This window comes from Lolium perenne, chromosome 5 (assembly GCF_019359855.2).
Source record: "Lolium perenne isolate Kyuss_39 chromosome 5, Kyuss_2.0, whole genome shotgun sequence".
In the NCBI taxonomy this organism is placed as follows: domain Eukaryota; kingdom Viridiplantae; phylum Streptophyta; class Magnoliopsida; order Poales; family Poaceae; genus Lolium; species Lolium perenne.
In genome coordinates this window covers 13,612,004-13,629,992 of record NC_067248.2, presented here as the reverse complement: position 1 = coordinate 13,629,992, position 17,989 = coordinate 13,612,004, and the positions used below count along the sequence as shown (strand labels likewise).

General features: G+C 43.4%; 1 protein-coding gene across 1 annotated transcript in view; it reads right to left on the bottom strand.

The window, feature by feature from the left end:
• Window positions 1-4,236: 4,236 nt before the first annotated feature.
• The window catches only part of LOC139831408 (uncharacterized), a 64,822-nt gene continuing 51,069 nt past the window's right edge, over window positions 4,237-17,989 (bottom strand). Inside the window, exons 4-5 of the mRNA XM_071820676.1 lie at window positions 8,485-8,758; window positions 4,237-4,443 (exon numbers count right to left, since the gene is read on the bottom strand). Of these exons, the coding sequence (XP_071676777.1) occupies window positions 4,237-4,443; window positions 8,485-8,758 (481 nt within the window). The remainder of the gene's footprint in view (window positions 4,444-8,484; window positions 8,759-17,989) is intronic.

The following is a 17,989-nucleotide window of genomic DNA, read 5'->3' as shown; positions in this document are numbered from 1 at the left end:
TCCATGGGCTCCTCCAGTACGCATATGCATCCAAATGGGAGGGCGGGTGAGGAACAAAATCGACAAGACCAGTTGCGATCTATTTACCTCGATCCATCGCGTTGCTTGCTGTTGACGAAGTCGACGATCTTGAACGTGCCATCGAGATCAGATCCTTGACGCCTCTAATTCCCACAGACGGCGCCAATTGACAAGGTATTAACTTGTCAATGCCTACGGGTTGTAGACTAGGGTTTAGTTGGAAGTAGAGGGCAAGTAGATCTCGAAGGTTTCAGCCGAAAAGTACTCGACGATATGAAAACTATGGTTCGTGAGACAATGATTCGATGCTTTCTTTGCCCCTCGACTCCCCCTTATATAGGAGGTGGAGTCGAGGGATTCGTGACGTACAAGTTACAGAGTCCGGGATGGTTTCCAACTCATCCCGCGAGATTACAAATATTATCTCCTAATACAACTCTAGCTTTCCTTAATAATAATCTGGGCTTCCGATTTTTCTTAATCTTCGAGACGTGGGCCTTCAGTAAACCCCGGGTACTATCTTCGGCAAGTACGCCTCCATCAGAGCTTAGCGGAGGCCATGCTCCTCGTCCAGCGAGATGGGATTGTCGCCATCACTCCACCGGCCTCAACGGTGAGCTCGGTAAGTTTCCATCTGCGTCCTGGAACGCCTGCTCCCTTGCAGGTTCACGCGGCATCGCGGTTTGCCTGCGGCATCGCGCCGGTGCAGTTCAACGCGACGCCGGTTCCCGACCTAAACCGGACGTGAAGAAGCGATGACTCGTACCCCGGCGTGACACAGAAGATGCGTCAGGTCCCGGAGGAGAGCATGTCGGTGCCCCGCACCCTATTTGATGAAATGACACCATCTGCCCCGACGATGGATGACCCGGTACGTAAGCTCTCTCACTGTGTGGGTCTGCCATGTGTCATGCGTCTGACGTACGGTGATTCGTAGGCCTATTGGAAGGGACGCAATGAGAGTGACATCGAGGCCATGATCTACGGCGGTGGCCTCGTTGGCGACATCGGCATCGGGACAGGGTCGCATGATCAGTGGCCACAGACACAAGATGGGGTGGACATCGATGGCGCACGAATGTTCTCCACCCAACCCACGTAGGCAACAACCGTCTGCGTCGACGACTATGGGGAGGCGCCAACAGGGCTTGTCCTCAACACGGATGATGGTACCAAGAAGAAGGGGGAGATCCACGGGACCGATCGGCATCAACGACGATGAGGACAAGTGTTTGTGCGAGGCGTGGCTCACGACGAGCCATGGCTCCATTAATGGCGCCCAACAAAAGGGCAAGGTGTACTAGGCCAAGGTGGTGCAGGAGTACCATGAGAGAAAGCGTCACACGTCCTACGAGATGAAAAGCACTCTCACGAAAGAGTCCATCAGAAAAGGATGGAGCTACATCAAACAAGAGACAAACAAGTTCTGCTCCGCCGTCGAACATGTTGTCAACAACCCCATGAGCGGCGCTGGCGTGATTTCAGTGGTAAACAAACGAGCATCATCATTATATTCCATGTACATCATTTGTAAACCATGATCCGGTCTTTACCAATTTCAGGTATCCTGTGCCTTGGAGAGGTTCAAGGCAACATATAAGAAGGGCTTCCATATGGTCCATTGCTGGGACAAACTGAAGGACGCACAAAAGTGGAATACAAGCTTTGCGGCCTAAGATGAAGATTTCAAGAATGGGACATCAACGGTTGTTGTCAAAGGCTAAGACGACGATCATGGGCAGAAAACCCTTCCACCTCGTCCTCGGGGCCATAAGGCTACCAAGGAAGATCTAGCCCAGGAGGCAGCATCCCTTGCGTTCACGCAAACTTTGGAGAAGATGATGGTAGAGAATCTAGCCGCCATGGAGAAAAGGGACGAGAAGAAGCGTCTGGAAAAAGAGGCCGCAACTGCCATCTACCTTAACCTCACCAAAGAGATCATTGAGGTCCAAAGGATAGATGTCGAGGCCAAAAAGGTAGACGCCGAGGCCAAATTGCGTGACGCCGAGGCCCAAAAGATGTCCGCCGAGGCCAATACCCATGCAGAGGATACAAGGATCATGCTGACCGACTTGAGCAGCATGAACGACGACATCAGGGCCTGGTTCACGAAGAAACGCGCCGAAATCTGCGCGCGAGACGCCTGGTCTGCGGCGCCAATGTCAAGCACCATGGCCTCCTTTTGGACTACATTTGCTGTTCTGGCCACGTTGTGCCCCTTTTAGACTCCATTTTACGCTGTATCATGTGCAAAATGTGATGAACTTATTTGAGACCTCAATTTGAGCTAATATGCTGGCTATAATTTCGTGCAATTTGATTGTTTGACATGTTTTATGAAATTTCTGAACCAAAAATGGTCCGCGCCCAAAATGCGTCGGACCGCTAGAGCCACCCCTATGTAAACAGACGCATGAACATTTTCGCGTCCGCAAGCCGACGCAAATGAACGCCCGCGGACATTTTAGGCATCCAAAATGCGTCACCCGCTAGAGATGCCCTAAAAAGGTACTTGATGACCCACAAGTATAGGGGATCGCAGCAGTCTTCGCGGGAAGTAAATCCCAATTTATTGATTCGACACAAGGGGAGACAAAGAATACTTGGAAGCCTTAACAGCGGAGTTGTCAATTCAGCACACTGAAACAGACTTGCTCGTAAGAGTTTATCAGTAGTAACAGTTTTATAGCAGTAGCAGTAGTGAAATAACAGCAGCAGAGTAACAGAGACAGCAGTAGTGATTATAGTAAACAACAGGATTAAAATACTGTAGGCACGGGGACAAATAACGGGCGTTGCATGGATGAGAGAAACTCATGTAAAAATCATAGCAGGACATTTGCAGATAATAATAAAATGGTGTCCAAGTAGAAAGCAATCAATAGGCATGCGTTCCATATATAGTCGTACGTGCTCACAATGAGAAACTTGCACAACATCTTTTGTCCTACCAGCCGGTGGCAGCCGGGCCTCAAGGGAATCTACTGGATATTAAGGTACTCCTTTTAATAGAGTACCGGAGCAAACCATTAACACTCCGTGAACACATGTGATACTCACATCACTACCATCCCCTCCGGTTGTCCCGATTCTTGTCACTTCGGGGCCATTGGTTCCGGACAGCGACATGTGTATACAACTTGCAGGTAAGATCATAAAACAATGAATATCATGATGAAACAATAACATGTTCAGATCTGAGATCATGGCACTCGGGTCCTAGTGACAAGCATTAAGCATAACAAGTTGCAACAATATCATCAAAGTACCAATTACGGACACTAGGCACTATGCCCTAACAATCTTATGCTATTACATGACCAATCTCATCCAATCCCTACCATCCCCTTCAGCCTACAGCGGGGGAATTACTCACACATGGATGGGGGAAACATGGCTGGTTGATGAAGAGGCGTCGGTGATGATGATGGCGATGATCTCCTCCAATTCCCCGTCCCGGCGGAGTGCCACAACGGAGACTTCTGGCTCCCGAGACGGAGTTTCGCGATGTGGCGGCTTTCTGGAGGGCTTCTGGCGACTTCTACTTCTCCCCGTGCGTTTTTAGGTCGAAGGCAATAAGTAGTCCGAAGGAGGGCGTTGGGGGCTGACCGAGGCCGCCACACACTAGGGCCGCGCGGGCCCCTCCTGGGCCGCGCCGGCCTAGTGTGTGGGGCCCTCGGGCCCCCACCTGGCTTGCCCTTCTGGCTCCGCCAATATTCTGGGAAAATAGGACCTTCTGCATAAATTCCGAGGATTTTCCTGAAAGTTGGATTTCTGCACAAAAACGAGACACCAGAGCAATTCTGCTGAAAACAGCGTTAGTCCGTGTTAGTTGCATCCAAAATACACAAATTAGAGGCAAAACAATAGCAAAAGTGTTCGGGAAAGTAGATACGTTTTGGACGTATCAGTACTCCACATCACACTATGAAAAAGCCGCATATTCAGGCTAGCACGGAACATCCTACTCGATTCCAAAACAAAATCCTACTACATACTTACATCAACTAATCAAGTACAATTACCATACTAGAGCCACATTACTAAAACTAAACAGTTGTTGCTACATAAGGTTGCTGAAAAGTGGTTGCCCCCAAGCTCGAACCCACGTTTGCCAACCTCATCCCCTTCTACCGCTCTATCAGACGGTGGCAAGAGCACGTTAGGCTACCGTGCTTCTTGTACGGGGAGTCCATGGGCGGGCCATCTGCCTGCTCATCGACGTGGGATCTTCTGCGGCGGGTGTGAAGCTGTCGGTTGTGTGTGCCTCAATAGCGCCACAGAAGATCCTGCTGCCTGAAGCTGGCGGGCCAGGGCTCGGCGTGGTGGCCAGCGGCAATCATTTGCCAATGATTGGCACTGCTGCTTCAGGGCCGATAGTGGAGGATTCTTCGGTGGGATCTGCTGTGCATGTTGGTATGTCTAATGTTCCAAAAAATAATAATGTTTCTGTTATAGGTAAAGTTGAGCATTGTTTGTCAGATTCTTGTGGTGCAGGTTCGGTATTGGAGCCTAACTTGGTTTGTTCACCGGAACAAACGAAGGGGGGTATTACAGATGAGGTGTTGATGACTACAAGGGAGGGTCTTTCTAACATAGGTCTTCAGGATTCGATGGGGATTGCCTCATCTCCAAGGAAAAATGGTAAGACTCCATTATTTTCTTGGGCTTCACTAAACACTGCAAAGTCTACTTTTTCTCTATCTCTAATAGAATGCTCATGTGAAAATATGTCAGCTCAACCTACTATGGAGGAGGTTATTGCATTTGGGGGAATTCCAAAGGCCTCACTTGGAGTGAGGACTAGTAATAGGTTGGGATGCCAACCTAGAGTCGATATGCCCCAGATGGAGAAGGCAATGATGAATGCACAGTTGAGAGATGGTTCATCTAGTGCAGGTAAGCCTTTACCTCCAAAATATTATATTGTTAATATCCCGGATTCTGAAATTATTCATAGGGTGGATCGTTTAGGTATATCTTTAGGACAATCCAAAGGGGAGGTAGTAAAATCTAGTAAAGGAATTAAATTGGTAGAAGAAGAACGAATTTTAACGATTTTACAAAAGAATGTGGATGAGAATGTGAATAAGGAAGAAGGTCCTCCGACTCTTGTGATGTCAAAAGTATCTACTTTGTGTGAGGATTTGATTGAGGATGATGGCATCCCACTGGACTTAGATGATCATTTGGAACATCTAAAGCCGGTAGTCAAGGAAAAGAAATATAGGACCAGAAAAATTTATGATACCAATAATATTCGCAAAAGTCCTAGGAGAAGAATTAAAAACAGTTTTCATAATGCAGAATCTAAAAGGAATAAATTGGAATCCTGGTGGTTTTCTTGATACTGCTAAGCATTTGTTTGTCAAAGAGGCAATTAGAGAGCATAAATTAGATTTTGTAGCCTTGTTGGAGACTAGAAGATCTAGTTTCTCTATTTCTTTTGGCGGAATTAGTGCGAACATGTGAGGCTGAAACATTACCTATGTTGGTAGGTGGTGATTTCAATATTATAGGGAAGCAAGAAGAAAAAAATGATAATTTCAGGGCTCGTTGGCTTTTAGTCTTTAATGCAATTATTGAACATTTGAACTTGCGTGAAATTGCTCTATCGGGGAGACAGTTTACGTGGGCGAGTCGTCGAGAGGAACCAACTTATGAGAAGCTAGATAGAGTTCTAGCTTCCATCTCTTGGGAACAAAAATTTCCCTTAGTCACTGTTCGTGCGTTGAAAAGGGCCACATGGGAAATTGCTCTATCGGGGAGACACCGATTCTTATTGATTCAGGGGTGAACGCACACATGGGTAATAAGCCAAAAATTTCTTTTGAGTTGCATTGGTTGCGACAAGAAGGTTTTTTTCTATTATTGAAAAGGAGTGGAAATCGGTTATGGTGGGTTTGAATCCGATGGATGTTTGGTTGAATAAGCTAAGGCACATAAGAAAATTTCTTAAAGGATGGGAAAAAAATCAAAGTGGGAAGTATAAACAAAAGAAAGAGATACTATTAGGTATTATTGATCATTTAGATGTGAAAGCTGAAACAAATAACTTGACTTTATCGGAAAGGGGAGTTCTAAAAAATGCAAATGATAATATAAATAAATTAAGAAGAGAAGAGGAGTCTAAGTGGGCCCAAAGAGCTAAAGTTAAACATATTCAAGAAGGGGGGAACAATACGAGATACTTCCACTTGATTTCAAGTGGGAAGCATCGAAAAAAGAAAATTTTCCAGTTAGAGATACAAGAAGGAATCATTATTGGTGAAGATAATATGAAGGTCTATATTACTGAATTCTATAAGAAATTGTTTGGGGCACCTGCGCCGAATAATATTTCTTTAGTTGAGGAGGAGGTGCAGGACATTCCACATATCTCAGCTATCGAGAATGAGATTTTGACAGCTCCTTTTTCTGAGGAATAGATTTATGAGGCGATCTCACATATGGAACATAATAAAGCTCCCCGGCCTGACGGTTTCCCGGCGGAGTTTTATCAAAAAAAATTGGGTGGTAACAAAACACGACTTGATGGCGCTTTTTCATCAGTTCAGTAATGGGGATTTGCCTCTTTATAAACTGAATTTTGGCTTAATCACATTATTACCCAAGAAAGATGATACGGTTCAAATACAGCAATATAGACCAATTTGTTTACTTAATGTGTGTTTCAATTTTTTACTAAAGTGGGTTCAAATCGCATAACGGGGATTGCCCCGAAAGTTATAAAATCAACATAATCAGCTTTTATGCCAGGGAGGAATATCTTAGAAGGGGTGGTCATTCTTCATGAAATCATTCATGAGTTACATAGTAAGAAAATGGACGGGGTTTTGTTTAAGATTTATTTTGAAAAGGCATACGATAAAGTGAAATAACCGATTTTACAACAGACTTTGAGAATGAAGGGATTTGCTCCTGAATGGTGTAGAGTAGTTCAACAATTTGTTCAAGGGGGAGTGTCGGAGTAAAGGTAAATGATGACATTGGTCATTATTTTCAGACAAAAAAAGGTTTGAGGCAAGGAGATCCGCTGTCTCCAATGCTTTTTAATATTGTAGTTGATATGCTTGCCATCATAATTGAACGAGCAAAAGATGATTGTCAAGTTGGGGGGCTTATTCCTCATCTTGTTGAGGGTGGCATCTCTATATTACAATATGCCGACGATACAATCATTTTTTTTAGCATGACCTCTTGAAAGCTGTTAATATGAAACTAATTCTATGTTTGTTTGAAGAGCTCTCAGGACCTAAAATTAACTTCCACAAAAGTGAGATTTTTTGTTTTGGTAAGGCAAAGGATGAGGATGATCTGTATAAGCAGATATTTGGATGCGACGCTGGTTCCTTACCCTTTAGGTACTTAGGTATTCCTATCCATTACAGAAAACTTAGAAATTCTGATTGGTATCCAGTGGAGACCCGGTTTGAAAGTAAATTGGGATACTGGAAAGGCAAGTTACTATCTTATGGGGATAGACTTGTCCTTATCAATTCAGTTTTAACAAGCTTACCTATGTTTATGTTCTCCTTTCTAGAGATACCTGTTGGGGTAAGAAAACGACTGAATTTCTACAGGTCTAGATTCTTTTGACAGTCCGATGAAAATAAGAGGAAATATAGACTTACAAAATGAAATATTGTCTGCCGACCCAAAGATCAAGGGGCTTAGGTATTGAGGTTCTCGAACTCAAAAATAGATGTTTATTGAGTCAGTGGATTTATAAACTTCTTAATAAGGATGGGGTGTGGCAAGAATTGCTACATAATAAATACCTAAGACAAAGGACCTTGTCTGAGGTGAAAGCTAAGCCTACAGACTCTCCCTTCTGGAAGGGATTGATGGGGGTTAACGAAGACTTCTTTACTAGAGGTTTTTTCAAAGTTGGTAATGGAGCAACTACTCGTTTTTTGGAAGATACTTCGTTAGGAAAAGTACCACTAGCCCAGCAATATCCATCTTCATATAATACTAGCATAATACCCGTGCTTTGCTACGGAGACAACCATGGACAACACAAACAGGAAGGGACACTTGAATGGTGCGGTCATCCACAATCTCATACACATCATCTATAACTATGGCACTGCCTTAGAGCAAGTCGGACAAAGAAACTTCTAACTCTCAGTGTAGTTAGAGCATCTCCGGTCACGTCCCCCAAACCCTCTCCCAACGGCGCCGGATCGAGCGTTTGGGGGACGTGTTTCGTTCGTGCCGTGTTTGGGGGACGTCGCTCCCCAGCCGCGTCCCCCAAACGCCCCGAGAACTTAAAAATTAGTTTTAATAGATAGAAGAAAGCTCTGTAATATTCAAATCGGTGCAACATAAATAAATCACATATAAAAATTTCGAAAAAAAACAATCAAATTACATATAATTTTTTTAAAACTACTTCTTTTTCTTCTTTGATGGCCCCGCCTCGTCGTCCTCATCACGGTGGAGCTTCCTGCTCGTCACCTCTTTCGAAGAGGCGGTGTCGGTCGACGCGTCAGAGGAACATGTGTCCTCCTCGTCATTGACGGTGGTCGCCAGCTGCGCCTTGGCCTTCGCTTTCGCGTCCGCATCCTCCTTCGCCCAGGCCGCCGTCGCCTCCTCAGACCCTTCCTCCTCCGCCTCCTCCTCCACGGCCTGCCATTCCTCCGCACTGTCCAGTGGCGGTAGGGAATCATCGCCGCTGCTGGGCGTCCGGACTTTGTCTAACCAATGGTTCCAACCTGGAGACTTGCCATCGCTGTCGGTGTCTGATGGAAGCCCAGATATGTAGATCATCATGAGAAGCTTGGATGAATGGCGGCCGGTTGAAGATCCGAAAGCGCCTACGTACGGGTCTTATTGAGCGCGGATGAACGGCGGCGCAGAAGTCGAAAAGAGCGGCGGTTGCTCTTCCAAGGAGTTCGCTGGTGTGTCGGTCGACGTGGTTGCCAATGTGACGGTTCCCCTTCCCGGCAATGACACCGTCGCTACGTAGGCGGCGGTTGAGCGTCCGAGCCGCTGACGCGTCGGGCCCGCTCCTCCTCGCCTCTCATTTCGTTGTGTTCGGTGTGCCCGGAGCGTCCCCTGTGTAGCGGGGACGGGCTCTGGGCGCTGACACCATATTGGATCGCGCCAGACAAAGAGGACCTTTGGGGCGCGCGACCCGAAACGATTTTTTATCCGGCACGTCCCAAATCCCTTTGGGTACGGTTTGGGGAACGCGACTGGAGATGCTCTTAGAAATCACGGTTCGGTTTGCATCCACATTTCGGATGAATCGGCAAATCTAACTATCTATATCCGACTCACATATATTGTACTGATTTTGTACAACTAAAATCTCTTTGTCTCACTACCTCAAACACAAACATCTGAGTTTACATAATAACAATTCACATTGGTGTTTTGTTGTTCATCAACTCCATGAGGCAATTAGTCCATCCTAGCAATAAGATTATCAACAGCAGCTACCAATCAATAATGTTTCCCCCCAAAAAAATTATAGAGGTAATCAATCAGGCCAAAAGAAAAATTATAGCAGCAGGCCAAAGGCTAAGCAATCAGTAACAACAAAGCACGCATGGCCCTACCAATTTCCTCTCTCGTCCTCTCACACAGCAGCAGAGGCGCTCAACCTATCTTTTTCTCAATTCTCGACAGCTTCAGATCAGGATGATAGCCAGCAGCAACAACAACAATTAGCCCTCCTTGCTCCACCTCTCGTGTAGCCACATCCACCATCCACAACTCCTGAGTGATTCCGTCCCTTCCATCAAGCTCCCGCCCGCGCGAGGTGCGCGACTTGGTGAAGGACGTCCAGCACGCCGGGCACTCAGTCTAGGTGCGGCCACCAGGCACCAGCGAGCCCGATCCAGCCGCCGCCACAGCCAGAGAGTGGAGACGATGAAAGGTAAAGGAGCAAAAAAAAAAAAAACGTTTCGCAGAGCTTTGTTGGGCCTCGGCCCAGCTGTTCGCGGGATGAAGCGCACGGAGCCACGGACGACGTACACGTACGAACAACCGATCCGAATTTGATAGTTAAGATTCTGCATCCCAGGAATGTAACGGTAGCTCATCTATTAGCTCGAACACTTCTAAATATCAGTTTCAGACGGTTGTTGGTGGGTCACAAATGGACTTTGTGGTTATAGTTATGCCAAAAATTTATGATGGTTAATTTAAATGGAAAGAATGATCGATTTGTTTGGAGTTTTACAACCAATGGCGTGTTTACGGCGAAATCTATGTATGAAGATCTTATGAATGACCACACACCTTTTTTGACAAAATACCTATAAAAAGTTAAAGTTCCTCTTAGATAAAAATATTTATGTGGTTTTTGAGTAATAAGGTTTTGCTTACCAAATATAATTTAGCTAAACGACGGTGGAATGGGTGTACGAAATGTGTTTTCCGCGGAGAGCTGGAGACTATTGAACACCTCTTCATAAATTTCCCTTTAGCTAAATTAGTTTGACGCACGGTTAATTTCACGTTTAACATTCCACCTCCAACCAATATTACGAATATATTTGGTAATTGGTTAAATGGAGTTGATAGACAATCTAAGATATTGATACGTCTCCAACGTATCGATAATTTCCTATGTTCCATGCTTGTTTTATGATGATACACACATGTTTTATACATACTTTATGTCATATTTATGCATTTTCTGGCACTAACCTATTAACGAGATACCGAAGAGCCAGTTGCTGTTTTCTACTGTTTTTGGTTTCAGAAATCCTAGTAAGGAAATATTCTCGGTATTGGACGAAATCAACGCCCAGGATCTTATTTTTCCACGAAGCTTCCAGAAGTCCGAAAGGGAAACGGAGTGGGGCGACGAGGAGGCGACACGCCAGGGCGGCGCGGCCTGGGCCCTGGCCGCGCGGCTCTGTTGTGTGGGTCCCTCGCGTCGTCCCTAAACCTATCCTTCCGCCTATAAGAAGCCTTCGTCGATAATAACTCCAGGACCGAGAGCCACGATACGGAAAACCTTCCAGAGACGCCGCCGCCGCCAATCCCATCTCGCGGGATTCAGGAGATCGCCTCCGGCACCCTGCCGGAGAGGGGAATCATCTCCCGGAGGACTCTTCACCGCCATGGTCGCCTCCAGAGTGATGAGTGAGTAGTTCACCCCTGGACTATGGGTCCATAGCAGTAGCTAGATGGTTGTCTTCTCCTCATTGTGCTATCATTGTTCGATCTTGTGAGCTGCCTAACATGATCAAGATCATCTATTTGTAATGCTACATATTGCATTTGTTGGGATCCGATGAATATAGAATGCTATGCTATGTTGATTATCAATCTATCATCTATGTGTTGTTTATGATCTTGCATGCTCTCCGTTATTAGTAGAGGCTCTGGCCAAGTCATTACTTGTAACTCCAAGAGGGAATATTTATGCTCGATAGTGGGTTCATGCCTCCATTAAATCTGTGACAGTGACATAAAGTTCTAAGGTTGTGGATGTGTTGTTGCCACTAGGGATAAAACATCAATGCTATGTCTAAGGATATTTGTGTTGATTACATTACGCACCATACTTAATGCAATTGTCTGTTGTTTGCAACTTAATACTGGAAGGGGTTCGGATGATAACCTGAAGGTGGACTTTTTAGGCATAGATGCATGCTGGATAGCGGTCTATGTACCTTGTCGTAATGCCCCATTCAATCTCACACTACTCATCATAACATGTATGTGCATTTTCATGCCCTCTTTATTTGTCAATTGCCCAACTGTAATTTGTTCACCCAACATGCTATTTCTTATTGGAGAGACACCACTAGTGAACTGTGGACCCCGGTCCATTCTTTTACATCGAATACAATCTACTGCAATTCTCGCTCTACTGTTTTCTGCAAACATCATCATCCACACTATACATCTAATCCTTTGTTACAACAAGCCGGTGAGATTGACAACCTCACTGTCACGTTGGGGAAAAGTAATTTGGTTGTGTTGTGCAGGTTTCACGTTGCCGCCGGAATCCCTGGTGTTGCGCCGCACTACACTCCGCCGCCATCAATCTTCAACGTGCTCCTTGGCTCCTACTGGTTCGATAAACCTTGGTTTCTTACTGAGGGAAACTTGCCGTTGTACGCATCACGCCTTTCTCTTGGGGTTCCCAACGGACACGTGCTGTACGCATATCAAGCACATTTTTCTGGCACTGTTGCCGGGGAGATCAAGACACGCTGCAAGGGGAGTCTCCACTTCCAATCCCTTTACTTTGTTTTTGTCTTGCTTTACTTTATTTTATTTACTGCTTTGTTTGCGTTCTCAATATCAAAAACACACAAAAAATTAGTTACTTGTTTTACTTTACTTAATTCCATGCATGTTTTTATTTCACTAGTTAGGCTTAATGGAAAACAACAAAAATATTAGAGATCGTTATAGTATTTATCTTGAGTTAGGACATGAGGTGTTTGAAGAGAAAATTAAAAAACCTATGGAACTTTATATGCGTGCTAATGGCAATGTTATTAGTATGAATGCTTTGAACACCATTGTTGCTAATGCTATGGAAAATTCTAAGCTTGGGGAAGCTGGTTTTGATGAGCATGATATTTCTAGTCCCCCAAGCATGGAGGAGAAAATTTACTTTGATGATACTTTACCTCCTATATATGATGATTATGGTGATGAGAATAATAATGATAGCCATTTTATTGAATTTGCTCCCACTATAATTAATAGTAATGACTATGCTTATGTGGAGAGTAATAATTTTATGCATGTAGCTCATGATAAGAATGTTTCATGTGATAGTTATATTGTTGAGTTTGTTCATGATGCTACTGAAAATCTTTATGAGAGAGGACACTATGGTTGTAGGGATTTCCATGTTACTAAAACACTTCTCTTTTAGCTGAAAATCTTGAAGTTGCGCTTGTCTAGTTTTCCTATGCTTATTGCATTATGCTTACATGACTTGTTTATTTATAAGATTCCTTTTCATATGAAGTGGGTTAGACTTAAAAGTGTTTCTTATTTGCTTTTGATGCTCTCTTTTGATTCAAATCTTATTTCTTGCGAGAGCATCGTTAAAATTACTGAGCCCATCTTAATGGCTATAAAGAAAGCACTTCTTGGGAGATAACCCATGTGTTTATTTTTCTACTGTTTTGTTGAGTCTTGGAAGTTGTTACTACTGTAGCAACCTCTCCTTATCTTTATTTTTTTGCATTGTTGTGCCAAGTAAAGTCTTTGATAGTAAGGTTCATACTAGATTTGGATTACTGCGTAGAAACAGATTTCTTGCTGTCACGAATTTGAGCAGTATTCTCTGTAGGTAACTCAGAAAAATCTGCCAATTTACGTGAGTAATCCTCAGATATGTACGCAACTTTCATTAAATTTGGGCCTTTTCATTTGAGCAAGTCTGGTGCACCTAAAAAAATCGTCTTTACGGACTGTTCTGTTTTGACAGATTCTGCCTTTTATTTCGCATTGCTTGTTTTGCTATGTTTGATGGATTTCTTTATTCCATTAACTTTCAGTAGCTTTCTGCAATGTCCAGAAGTGTTAAGAATGATTATGTCACCTCTGAACATGTGAATTTTGATTATGCACTAACCCTCTAATGAGTTGTTTTGAGTTTGGTGTGGAAGAAGTTTTCAAGGATCAAGAGAGGAGGATGATACAATATGATCAAGGAGAGTGAAAGCTCTAAGCTTGGAAATGCCCCGGTGGTTTATCCCTGCATATTTCAAGAAGACTCAAGCATCTAAGCTTGGGGATGCCCAAGGCATCCCCTTCTTCATCGACAACATTATTAGGTTCCTCTAGTGAAACTATATTTTTATTCCGTCACATCTTATGTGCTTTACTTGGAGCGTCTGTTTGTTTTAGTTTTTGTTTTGTTTGAATAAAATTGGATCCTAGCATTCATTGTGTGGGAGAGAGACACGCTCCGCTGTTGCATATGAACATATATGTTCTTGGCTTTACTCATAATGTTCATGGCGAAGGTTGAAACTGCTTCGTTAATTGTTATATGGTTGGAAAAAGGAAATGCTACATGTGGTAATTGGTATAATGTCTTGAATAATGTGATACTTGGCAATTTTTGTGCTCATGTTTAAGCTCTTGCATCATATACTTTGCACCTATTAGTGAAGAAATACATAGAGCTTGCTAAAATTTGGTTTGCATGATTGGTCTGTCTAGAGTCTAGATATTTTCTAGTAAGGGTTTGAATAACAAGGAAGACGGTGTAGAGTCTTATAATGCTTGAAATATGTTCTTATGTGAGTTTTGCTGTACCGGTTCATACTTGTGTTTGCTTCAAACAACCTTGCTAGCCTAAGCCTTGTATTGAGAGGGATTACTTCTCGTGCATCCAAAATCCTTGAGCCAAAAACTATGCCACTTGTGTCCACCATACCTACCTACTACATGGTATTTCTCCGCCATTCCAAAGTAAATTGCTTGAGTGCTACCTTTAAAATTCCATTCTTTTTCTTTGCAATATATAGCTCATGGGACAAATAGCCTAAAAACTATTGTGGAATTGAATATGTACTTATGTATCTTATTTCTTATTAAGTTGCTTGTTGTGCGATAACCATGTTCCTGGGGACGCCATCAACTATCTTTGTTGAATATCATGTGAGTTGCTATGCATGTTTGTCTTGTCTGAAGTAAGGGAGATTGATGACCCACAAGTATAGGGGGTGTATCGTAGTATTTTCGATAAGTAAGAATGTCGATCCCAACGAGGAGCAGAAGGTGTTGACAAGCAGTTTCGATGAAGGATTCACTGTAAATGCTCACAGACAAGTATTCAGGGGGTTTTGATGTAGCAGATCAATAAAGTACGAGTATGTAAAGTGCGAGAGTAACAATTGCAGCGAGTGGCCCAATCCTTTTTAGCACAACGGACAAGCCGGTTTGTTTACTTATAATGACCAAACGTTCTTGAGGACACACGGGATTTTGGTCTAGTGCTTTCGCTTCATATAGCTAATTAATCTTCATTGTTTTGATAAGTGTTGTGTGGGTGAACCTATGCTAATGCACCGCCCTTCCTAGGACTAATACATACTTGTGATTATACCCCTTGCAAGCATCCACAACTACAAGAAAGTAATTAAGATAAATCTAACCACAGCCTTAAACTCTGAGATCCTGCTATCCCTCCTGCATCGATATACCAACGGGGGCTTAGGTTTCTGTCACTCCGGCAACCCCGCAATTGGCAAACGAATACAAGATGTATTCCCCTAGGCCCATAAAGGTGAAGTATCATGTAGTCGACGTTCACATGACTCCACTAGAAGAATAACGCCACAACTTAAATATCATAACATTGAATATTACTCAACCATAATTCACTAGTAACATTTAGACTTCACCCATGTCCTCAAGAACTAAACGAACTACTCACGAGACATCATATGGAACATGATCAGAGGTGATATGATGGTGAATAACAATCTGAACATAAACCTTGGTTCAATGGTTTCACTCAACAGCATCAATAACGAGTAGAAATCAATACCGGGAGAGTTTCCCCTATCAAACAATCAAGATCCAACCCAAATTGTTATAGCGGTGACGATGTGCAGCGGTGGAGACGGCGGTGATGATGGTGGAGATGATGACGATGGTGATGGAGATGATGTCCAGCTCGATGACGGTGACGATGGCGCTGATTTCCCCCTCCGGGAGGGAATTTCCCCGGCAGATTTTAGCCTGCCGGAGAGCTCTTTTCTCTCTGGTGTTCTCCGCCCCGCAGAGGCGGCTGTGACTCTTCGCGACTATCCTCTGGGGCTTAGGTTTTTGGGACGAAGATGTACGCGAAGGAGAGGAGGCCAGAGGGGGCTGTGGGCCCCCTCCCCACAAGGCGGCGCGGCCAGGCCTTGGCCCGCGCTGGCCTGTGAGGTGGGCCCACGGCGGCCCTCCTCGGCTCCCCCTTCTGGCTCCCTTCGTCTTCTGGGAAAATAGGAATTTTCATATAATTTCCGTCAATTGTTGATCTTCCGAAATATTGCATTCTGACGGCGCTTTTTCCAGCAGAATCCTGACTCCGGTGCGCGATCCTCCAATAATCATGAAACATGCAAAATAGATGAAATAACATAAGTATCATCTCCAAATATGAAATATATCAATGAATAACAGCAAATTATGATATAAAATAGTGATGCAAAATGGACGTATCAACTCCCCCAAGCTTAGACTTCGCTTGTCCCCAAGCGAAACTGAACTCGGTAAACAGGACCACATGTTTATGGAGTGAAGAGTCATATCAATTCACACAGGACATTCTAGTAGACAACTTCCTCATATAATTCAACTTGAAATGAGTAGAAGGTAATCACAAATAAAGGTGCATAAGAAATCATAATTGGTGATGGCGAACTTCGTTCTTGGTAAGAGAACAATTAACATGTTATACTTATCTATCGAGCAGCGCTCTTATGTTAAAGTTTATATGGCACAACTTGCATACTCAATCATAATAATCACCTCATAATCATTGATAACTTTCAAAGCTATATTCATTCGGATAAAACTTGTACTAAACAAGGAAGAATAAGAGACATTATGAAGTAAATCACAATATAGATGGTTTGATCACAACAACTCAAATGCTTGCTTGAGATGGAGGGAAATAGGTTTACTGACTCAACATAAAGTAAAAGACAGGCCCTTCGCAGAGGGAAGCAGAGATTAAATCATGTGCTAGAGCTTTTTCAGTTTTGAAATCATCTAGAGAATAAAAGTAACATTTTGAGAGGTGTTTGTTGTTGTCAACGAATGGCAGCGGGTACTCTAACCCCCTTGCCAGACAAACTCTCGAAGAGCGGCTCCCATAAAGTTTTTAGTTGACACTCCTTCCAACCTTTACTTTCACAAACCATGGCTAACCGAATCCTTGGGTGCCTTCCAATCATTCTCATACCATGAAGGAGTGCCTATTTATTTTAGTTTTATTTAGATGACACTCCTCCCCACCTTTGCTTTCTCAAGCCATGGCTAACCGAATCCTCGGGTGCCATCCAACAATCACATACCATGGAGGAGTGTCTATTTGTAAAATTATGAAGGTTAATTAATCGGGGCTGGGAACCCCATTGCCAGCTCTTTTTGCAAAATTGTTGGATAAGCGGATGAAGCCACTAGTCCATTAGTGAAAGTTGCCCAACAAGATTGAAAGATAAAACACCACATACTTCCTCATGAGCTATAAAACATTGACACAAATAAGAGATAGTAAATTTTGAATTTTTTAAAGGTAGCACACGAAATATTTACTTGGAATGGTAGGAAATACCATGTAGTAGGTAGTTATGGTGGACACAAATGGCATAGGTTCGGGTTAAGGTTTGGATGCACGAGAAGCATTCCCTCTCGGTACAGGTTTTTGGCTAGCAAGGTTAATTAGCAAGCACAAGAGTTGAGGGAAACAAACAAATATACATGCGATAGAAACAATCATGCATCCTCCTTGTAAGCACAAACAATTTTAACTTCAGAATAATAAGCTAAGGAGCTAACAAGAAAGAGAGACAATGAAACAACATATCTACATGTATTTCTCTTTTCTACTTAAACCTTAAAGTGTTGTTGCTATTGACCAATGCTAAGTTTGCCAAAACCAAATAGATTACCTCAATGCTCCCAAAGTGATACCAATACTAACAACAAGATCAATCATATAATAGAGATTGCAAACTAAAATAAGATGTGCAATATGTAAATGATAGGACTTCTCATTAATATTCCATAACGATAACTCACACCAAGGGATACATAGGCAACCAACTAAAGGAGAGATACTTCCACACTGCAACCCATCTTATATGATAACTTCCCTACTCATGATATGACACTACTTGATAGTAAAAAGTAAAAGATAGTGATGATGTGATACCGTGGCACTCCCCCAAGCTCGGAACAAACCAAGGGGATGCCAATACCGATGATGAATTACTCCTTCGGCGGTGGTGGTGATGAATTCCCATCA